General features: G+C 32.6%; 1 protein-coding gene across 1 annotated transcript; it reads right to left on the reverse strand.

Moving 5' to 3' along the window:
• Positions 1-274: 274 nt before the first annotated feature.
• Positions 275-3,326, reverse strand: LOC139877743 (F-box/FBD/LRR-repeat protein At1g13570-like). The gene is made up of 4 exons (XM_071865164.1): positions 3,219-3,326; positions 1,086-1,918; positions 790-954; positions 275-708 (listed from the first exon to the last, which is right to left on the reverse strand). The coding sequence occupies exons 1-4, from the start codon at positions 3,244-3,246 to the stop codon at positions 412-414; spliced, it is 1,323 nt and encodes a 440-aa protein (XP_071721265.1). The 5' UTR covers positions 3,247-3,326; the 3' UTR covers positions 275-411.
• Positions 3,327-10,147: the final 6,821 nt, after the last annotated feature.

Raw genomic sequence — 10,147 nt, forward strand, 5'->3', positions numbered from 1 at the left:
TATTGGTAATATCTATATTTCATCCAAACAAATCAATCTAAAATATATATATTCAAAGATGCTTGTTACAGAACTATCTTGTAAGGAACGTTTGATGTAACCGGACCAACTGCTAGCCGCTCAAACACTATAATTAAATACCACCCAACAAGTTAAAGAACCAGATTGAACCAGACAAAAGCAAATAAAGAACTTGAAGTTACGGCGTTTGTGACCACGGTGAAGCTGGAAAATTCAGATTTAATCACTGTAAACCAAGAACTTATCTCTGGCCAATAATTGGTTTTATCAAACAGTATAAACAACAAATTAGAATTTTGCAATAACCAAGTTTCCAAATTTATAAATTACAAACGTCAAGTCCCGCGGCATACAAAACATGAAAACCCATAAAAAAAATGCAGATTGTGTTTACGGATCCAAGAAAAGAAGCTCTGCTTTTGTGGAAGCTCGTGGAAACCGCATAACATCCTCCTTAGCAAAGTTGTACTTTTCATTAGCATCAATAGTTGCATTGGGTCGGATTGATATGTTTTCAAGATTGGGAGAATGAGCAAGTAAAACCTTTACAAAGAGCATCAAAGGTCTTGATCTTTCTACATGCATCATATTTATAGTTCTCAATCGGTTCAACGTCTGGTCCAAACAGTCAGAAGCTTCCAAATAACTTAATGCTGGTTGCACATCCAAATGCATGTTCCGAAGACGCTAGAAAATAGAAATACATTAAATTACTATGTATGTACAAACAACAAAAGAACACAAGAGAAAATTGTTAGTACTCTTTACCTGATTATTCACATTGAGTTCTCCTAAGTTAGGTGAGTTCCGAAGCATACATAGAACACATTCAAGTTGAAACAAATCACCAAATTTGAAGTCTCGTAAGTTGAGAGAGAATAAATTATTAGCTGGGTGTGGAAGCCATTTGGGAATATTTTCGGCAATAGAAAACTGTGAAGACCGTATGAAAGAATATATGAGAACTAACTATACACCGGGAGTCGAATGGTATATTTCACTTGTTCAAACGCAAAATGATGAAGAACAAAAACTAAATATTCTAATTCAAATTCAAATCATACCTGGAGAAAATACCCGTCGATAACTAAACCCACAAGACATGGCATGTTACTTAACAAGCTAGCCAAATCAACTCTTTCAACTCCTTGAATGGGGTTTTTGAAAACTATAGCAACCACACTAAGACATTTACTATGCAATAACTGAAGCAAAGTTGCATCAGGGCAATTTATGACCACTAGCCGAAACAACTTAGTAGACTTGATCTTAAAATTGTAAACATTGGTGCATGCATCCATTTTCAACTTCTTAAGCTGTGGTAAGTTGATGATATTTCCATGCAAATTAGCCCCAAATTCAATATTCTTGAGACAGAGATCTTTGAGATAGAGAAATCCTTCAAACTCGAGTGGTGGTTTAATGATACAGTTTTCGAGTTCTAGTATTCTCAATTCTAGACAACGAAAAAAATAACATGGAAGTTGATAACGTTGGTTTAAATTTGTAAGGACAAGTTCCTTAATAACATCATCTCTTGACAAGGATAAAATCCACTGATCGACATCTTGGAAGCTATCAAGAACCATGTTTGGTATGTGGAGATGTAACTTTAACAGAGGACCCTTGAGAAAGTTAAAGATTTGGTTTGAGATCGTAATAAACCCATTATGACCAAAAGCTCCATTTATGGAAAAATTTTCTGAGAACTGTTTATCAAGGACCAACGAACTCATTGAGGTCCATCTGTACCTCCATCTTTTTGATAGAATGTTTGTCCTTACAACATCTTGAATAGGGAGCCGCTCTAAAATCAAGTCTATCAAATTCTCTGGCAGTTTACTGAATCTATCCACTTCGAATGAAGTTACAAACCTCCTCTTAGGATTATTATTATCTGCCATTAAATTCATGAAAAACCAACACTAGTAGGTTATTTAAAAGAAAAACAAATTAATCATAAAATTGAACAGGTTAGCATTGCTAATACTCTTGATTTGTGTTTCTATTATAAATGGACTTGAAAGTAACATGGCACGTAACAAAATAGGTATTTTCTGCAATACTCTTGAATTGTGTTTCTATTATAAATGGTAACAAACTAGATATTTTCTGCAATACTCATTATTGCTGGTTGGAAGCATTTTTCTTAACTTTCTCAATAATATGGCACTAACTATATATAGTAACATTTTCCATCAATCATCATATAATAAACATTCTCCTTGCAACAGAAGGAGGCTGAATCCGATTTTTCCATTATTTTCATATCCGTAATAGTGCGAAAAGAAGGCCCGGCTCCAAGTGGTTCAGAAGGAGGCAGGTAATACAAGTGTACTTAAGAATATGATAATCAACAACAAAATTTTGATTAGTAGAGATAGCAATAAACATCTCAAAGATAGAAAACGAGGTGACTGCAGAAATAAACAAGGTGAGCATCAAAACTAAAAAAGCTTAGTAGTCGAGCAAGAAGGTTCAAAAGGTTATTAAGGGTAAGAATGAGGGCTACAAAACTTTAAATGGATGTAATAGTGTCCATCTAAAAGCAAGCTGCAGATCAAGCATACTTGAAACTAGGTACAGAGTGAAAATAGGGAATTAAAAAATAACAAGAACATATTATCAAGAGCTATAATAGTGAAAACGGATGTAATGTTAACCAATAACATGAACATATTACTTATACCTAAAGAGCTACAACTAGAGCCAACGTTTAATCTTTTTTATGTTTTTATGTTTTTTTCTTTTGTTAAAAAAGCTGGTTCTGCTTCTCTTTGTCTTCTATCAATTTTCAAGTTTCGCTTTCACTTTGTCACATCTTTTAATCCTTGACCAGCTTCATTGATGCAAATAATCAGTAAAAAACTTATAAACATTGTATAATTATGCGAACACCTAAAGCAATCTATTAAGATTTGCTGCCTAATTTTTAGGGCTTCTAATAAGTATCTAGGTTAAATTTCGTTATCTTGAATATGTTTCAAAATAATCGCTAACTAGGTTATAATAATCACAATTGCTACACCAGAAACTACGATTTCAACTGGAATAAAGAATGTATGAATTATATAACGAAATTGAAGAAGATAATACGTCGAATGGAAATTACAACAGGAATCAAGTTTTTTTTTTTCAAACAGAAGTACGTTTTTATGAAATAATCAAACAAAATTAACAGGTAGACATTAACTTACCAATAATCAGAATTAAAGAAAAATCCATCGGAATACCGATTAGAATTTAGAGCCCAAATTGCAGTGCCTTTTCGGTTTATGTTTTTTTCAGGGTTTAGGTCACTGACTCACTGAAGTTTTATCAGTAATAAGTTTAAGTAAACATGCTTTTATCTGCACAATAGGTCCCTCTTTTTATTTTTTATTTATTTTATTATTATTATTATTATTATTATTATTATTATTATTATTATTAGTTTTGAAGCCCTCGCTTCGCGCCGGGTGCTCCGTTTTGAATGCGAGTAAAAAAAAAAGTCTTTATTTTTTTTGTAAAAAAGATTTTTTTTCAACATCTAACATTGAAGGTGTAACACCCCAGCTTAACATGACCACAATATTGTCCGCTTTGCCCGCAGGCGCACGGCTTTTTCTTGGCGACCACGCACGAGAAGCACTTTCCCAGGAGGTCACCCATCCTGGTAGTGCTCTCGCCCGAGCACGCTTAACCACAACGTACTCGCACTTCTACTCAACCTGTGATCCCAAAACGCGTTGTGTCATTTAAGCGTGAGTATTACCTTATAATCCCATGATCACTCATGTTCGTGGGCGATGTGGGATTTGCCTAGGGTGTTACATTCACCCCCCCTTAGGGACTCATCTGAAAGGACCCGTCCTAATCCATCCGGACAAAGTCCACATCGATTACAAACGATTCACAATAGTTGATTACATCGCGAGGTACTTGACCTCTATATGATACATTTTTCAAACATTGCATTCGTTTTGAAAACACAAACTTCCTTACATCGAAAATTGACGATATGCATACCATTTCATAATATATCTAATTATAATTATTTTAATAATAATCTTGATGAACTCGACGACTCGAATGCAACGTCTTTTGAAATATGTCATGAATGATTCCAAGTAATATCTTTAAAGTGAGCAAATGCACAGCGGAAGATTTCTTTCATACCTGAGAATAAACATGCTTTAAAGTGTCAACCAAAAGGTTGGTGAGTTCATTAGTTTAACATAAATAATCAGTTCCATCATTTTAATAGACCACAAGATTTTCACATCTCATAAATAAACGTCCCATGCATAGAGACAAAATATTATTCATATGGATTGAACACCTGGTAACCGACATTCACAATATGCATATAAGAATATCCCCATCATTTCGGGATCCTCCTTCGGACATGATATAAATTTCGAAGTACTAAAGCATCCGGTACTTTGAATGGGGCTTGTTGGGCCCGATAGATCTATCTTTAGAGTTCGCGTCAATTAGGGTGTCTGTTCCCTAATTCTTAGATTACCAGACTTAATAAAAAGGGGTATATTCGATTTCGATAATTCAACCATAGAATGTAGTTTCAATTACTTGTGTCTATTTCGTAAAACATTTATAAAAAAAATTGGGCATGTATTCTCAGCCCAAAAATATAAAGGGTAAAAAGGGAAATGAAACTCACCTAATGTATTTTGTAGTAAAAATACATATGACGTCATTTAACAAGTATAGGGTTGGCCTCGGATTCACGAACGTATCAATATTGTGATTCAATATTGGAGGAAAATACGTATACGCGACGGAGATGATAAACACTAGATTGACCTCACGAGCATACCCCCGAACAATACCCATCACCTCCTTAGCTATAATCCATAATTTCCTTTACTTTAAAACCAATTTGAAAACAGTATTGAAAATCACTCGCTAATGTCTTATTACAATATATTAACACAATCATCTTGAAAGAGAAAAAAAAAATGCGGAGCACATGTAAGTGTGTGAGTGTACGAGGTGATCACAAAACAAAAAGAGAATTGAAATGAAATATTTATAATCATATTTGTCCGAACTTCACATTATGATAAAAAAAGAATTAATTAATTTTATATTAATTTTCATCATGCGTCCTTAAGTAAAATAATTGAATGTAGGTCACCAATTAGATAGGATAATGATGTGGTTTTTGGAAATATGCAATCAATAAATTCGATGGGTCGAATTCTTTAATAACATGGCATTTACCATGTAGTAAAGTGACAATTGAGACCCAATTTAGGAACAAATTTATGACTTCTTTCCCAAAGATATTGTCGTTAAAAAAATTTAAAGTGATACTAACAATTGAAAAAAAATCACTTGAGTTAATAACAACAACAAAAGTATTTGTCCCGTGATTCATGTTTGAAATTTTAATCCTTGTATATGATATGATAGTATGAGATTGATTCAATAATGTAATTAGTTTATGTCTTAATTAGATCATGAGTAGTACTATGTTTTATCCTCTAGGTGTCACGGACTTCTATTTGATGTCCCGTTAGCAATAATAATATCAAAAAAAAGTTTTTAGAAAAATTTCCAAAATTTAGGACAACGTCAAAATCTTTATCCTTTTCATGATGGCGAAGACAAAAGTTGTTACAAGCGGTCCTAGATATTTATAAAGATTTTACACGTTTTAAAAGAGACGTATCACTCCAAATGTTATAAAAATATTTTCTAACCATATATTTTGAAACGTGGTAAAATATATTACTGTTTTGTAATATAAGTTTGTACGTTTTGTATTTGAAATCTCTTTGCAAACTTATCATTTATACTATTAGTTTTTGATTTGTTTTTCTAACTTTATATATTCAAATTACGTTATAAAATAACAAGCGTTTTAATAACAAAGTTTCTTTTAGATTGAAAAAAAACGTTTTCGTACCTTTGACACTTTGTTCTCACTAGAAGATCACTTCACCATTCCTCTCGAATATTTTTAAAAAGGAAAGACTTCTCACATCAACGTGGACCTTACATCAAAGACTTATAATAATATCACAATCCTTAAGGGACTTGATAAATATCTTTTAATTCAAACGTTTAACATTATCCTTTAACTTTGATATCTCAATATATCAAATAGATATGGAAACCAATAATTTTAATGTACGATATCATACACGTAATACTTTGTTAATGTTTTTGATATATATATATATATATATATATATATATATATATATATATATATATATATATATATATATATATATATGCACATCAAGTTACATGTATCTGTTCATGAATCGTTGGGAATAGTCGAAGTCAAATGAATGTACGAAAATAGTTCAAAAATTTTGAGACTCAACTTTACAGACTTTGCTTATCGTGTCGGAATCATATAAAGATTAAGTTTAAATTTGGTCGAAAATTTCCGGGTCGTCACAGTACCTACCCGTTAAAGAAATTTCGTCCCGAAATTTGAGTGAGGTCGTCATGACTAACAAAAAGAATGCTTTCGTGACGAATATGAGTTGATAAATAGAGTTTTATTACTGTTGAGTAATATGAATAAGATAATTCGATTACTCGAAGAGTACGAGTGAAGCTATCACAAAAGATTGAGATAGAGATTTAACTTTTGATGTAATCGGGGTTGAATTTAGAAAAATAAGGTGCGTCTTAGCTTTTGACGTTGACTTGGTTGAATTCCGGAATTCAAGGGATTTAAAGAAAATCTTCAAAATCTAAAAGATTTGATTCTTCGGCGAGTAAGGAAATTAAGATTTTCTATAATTAATTACGGTGATCTGCCTCGATTACTCTGACTGATATTTCCATTATAAATTAAACTCTTCCCGTTCCATAATTTTTACCATTCCTATACTTTCTTTCATGGCTCTTACATCTACAAGATTGTGAAAATGCTTAATCCAGTTCTGATTCTTGTTCTTATCCTGACTATTGCAACAATCATTCTCCTTTTCCATCTTCCACCGGAGGAATATGTTTTCTTTTACTTCGCCCTTGGGGTTATAGTGTTTTTAATTCTCCCGTGTCTTTATGTTGCGATAAACATTGATATACACGGTCTGTAATTTCCGTGTTGTTATTGGGCTTTATATCTCCTCTTATATTTCAATGTCCCTATTTCTGTTTCCTATAATCATTGTTATCCACAGTTAATACTCCCTCCTATTTGATGCGATTTATACTCCACTTTCTATTTCGGAGCTTTGTCCCTTCGTTTCTTCTTCTTGCGATTGGGCATCTCTTGTAATAGTCCAGAATCCACATATATAAATTTCGGAATGAACATAGTTAATGTTCTAGGAAAGAAATGGTAATAGTACAATCTGACTTGTCAAATTACCAGAATTCAAGGAAAGATAGGACTATCAAGAAAAATATTTTCTTGATATGTTTATAGATTAGACAGAACGTAAGAGTCATGTAACATGGCACATGATGACGTTATAATCTGTGAATCATCACGTTCCATTAGAAACTCAGCATAAATTACTGTAATATAATCACATTGATCAAGTGTCATTATATTATACTAACTCATGCATCAGTTCCCAACATTACTTCAATAACATTCATATTTCAACTCGAAGGTTTCAGAATTTAGAAACTAAACAGTTTCCTTTACAATGTAATACTGATAGCACGAAGAGATAACTAATTTCGGACAAGAAGAGTTATGAAATATCCTCAGAAATATCGAAGATATTTATGATGATATTTTGGGATTTCTAAGTTCGATGGTTGATGAAGAAAGATTTTTCGCAAGATTTTAACATGAGTACGGAGCAAGATAATCGTTGAAGGTTTCATCGGATCCAGAATTACCTAGATTCTTTGAATATATGGTATGGTCCTGGTATTTGACCTTGGTCTCCTTCATGGTTTGCTCAATCTGTTTTTCAGTACCAAATTTTCTATCGAGCGTTCCTAACACTCTCTTCTTTATCATCAAACTTTTGACCGTTTAGACCATCTAAATTTTTTTTTTGTTTCCTCTGCATTTAATGCTACGATATCTGAATCATCGGTTATTATTCCGAAGTGGTTTTAAGAGAATTGTGTTTTTTAGATGATTAAACGCTGATGGTAACATGGTGGAATATGAAAGGTTCCCCAGTAATAATAAAAGAGCACGCATATATATCAAAGTTATAATAAGGTTGTTTCAAACGAAGAGTCAAAGTTGATTTACTGGAGCTGTGTCAAAATTTGCTAATTTGGAGAGGGATTGTAAAATTATTTTTGGTAATAACAACGCCAAAGGAGCTATCACAGATACGTGTTAAACGTTTACTCAGGTTCCGAGAGTTTTCAAGTGCATAACTATATGCATCAATCTCTTCTTATGTAGATGAAGTGCGATTGGTTCATCCTCTCGATTGAGGTGTTTTCAAGAATCACGAAAGATTTGAATGCAGATTGTAATCGCTGAGATACAATGAGGTTTAAGATGAGATCAAGTGGCAAACTTGAAGAATTATTTAGTTTCATATGTTATAATCAATATTTTAATTTATTTTAATTGTCCAATATCATTAGTCTACAGTCGATGGTCCACAGTTAACAGTCCAATAATTCATATATAATTTAATATATAATATTCAAATTAATTAATACGTATCGTGACCCGTGTACATGTCTCAGACTCGATCACAACTCAAACTATATATATTATTGTAGAATCAACCTCAACCCTGTATAGAGAACTCGATCATTACTGCGTATAGAGTGTCTATGGTTATTCCAAATAATATATATAAATGCGTCGATATGATATGTCAAAACCTTGTATACATGTCCCGATATTTAAAGTGCGTAAAATTAAATAACAGAAATTGAAATGACGATAAATAAAGTGCGTAAAGTAAATAACAGAAATTAAATGACGATAAATAAAATTGCGAGAATGTAAATTGCGATAAATAAAATGTAATCAGTTAGCTAGGAACAATTAGCTAGGAACAGTTAGCGTGGATTCTTAACAAAATTTCTCATAGTTAATTTGTTTGTTTCTAACAAATTTTATTTTGTCAAATATTTTCTTCATTATGCCACATGTTGGATTCTGATAAATCAAAATCCCAATATGAAATTGGATGAATATGGTTATTCTGTGGTGAACGGATTCGTATCTTTGTAGATGTAAGTAGGATAGTAAATGAATGTTGAATCAGATTTGAAAGAATGTACAGTGTACTTATTAATGTGAAATCAAAATATTCCTCGGGTATTACCTACCCGTTAAAATATTTTCACCATTATTAGTTTGTACGAAAATTTTTTTAATTACAATCTTTATGAAAACACATATACATATATATTTTCTTCAGATGTAATCATGAATTTAATGAGTCAATATGATATTAAACTCATTTATTTTACCGTTAGAATAAGAATATATAATCTCTAAATATTAGAGATTACATAATCGCCATGTCGAACGAAGATAAATGATGTAGAATGATATGTAGAATGCTAATTATACTCGAGGTACAGAATGAAATGTTGAGGCATGGATTGTTGATGGTACTGGTGCTGTTATTGATGGTACTGTAGATACAGATACTGGTGATGTTGCTGAAGCTGGTACATTTTGCACCATACTCTCCAAATTGATTACTCGAGCGCGAAGTTCGTTTACTTCTTCCATTATTCCAGAGTGATTGTCGGTCGGAACGAGCGAATGAATAAGATCTAGAATTGTGGATAGAATATAATCGTTGTGGGATATCCTGGCAATGAGAGTGAATATGGTGTTTCGAATAGAATCACCGGTAAGTGCTTCAGATTCTTCACTAAGAGGTGAATTCGGTTGATGAAAAGGATCACCTTCTTCTTGTCTCCAATGATTAAGTAGACTACGAACCCATCAGATGAATTGATGATGGCCGATTGATTGATCCATTCCGGTTATACTGCTTTCGGAGCTCAAGTGTGTTTCCACATTGGAATAACTGTCGGAATAACTATCGGAATAGTTATCGGAATCTGAAGGACTCGAACTGGTTGAGGGATTCATCTCGTACGATCAAATGAAGGATTTTTGATAAGAAATAGATTATAGGATGTAGATTAGTACCCGACAATACATAGTTTACATATGCATATATAATACTAAAATTCC

The sequence above is a fragment of the Rutidosis leptorrhynchoides genome, chromosome 11 (genome assembly GCF_046630445.1).
Source record: "Rutidosis leptorrhynchoides isolate AG116_Rl617_1_P2 chromosome 11, CSIRO_AGI_Rlap_v1, whole genome shotgun sequence".
Taxonomy (NCBI): Eukaryota; Viridiplantae; Streptophyta; class Magnoliopsida; order Asterales; family Asteraceae; genus Rutidosis; species Rutidosis leptorrhynchoides.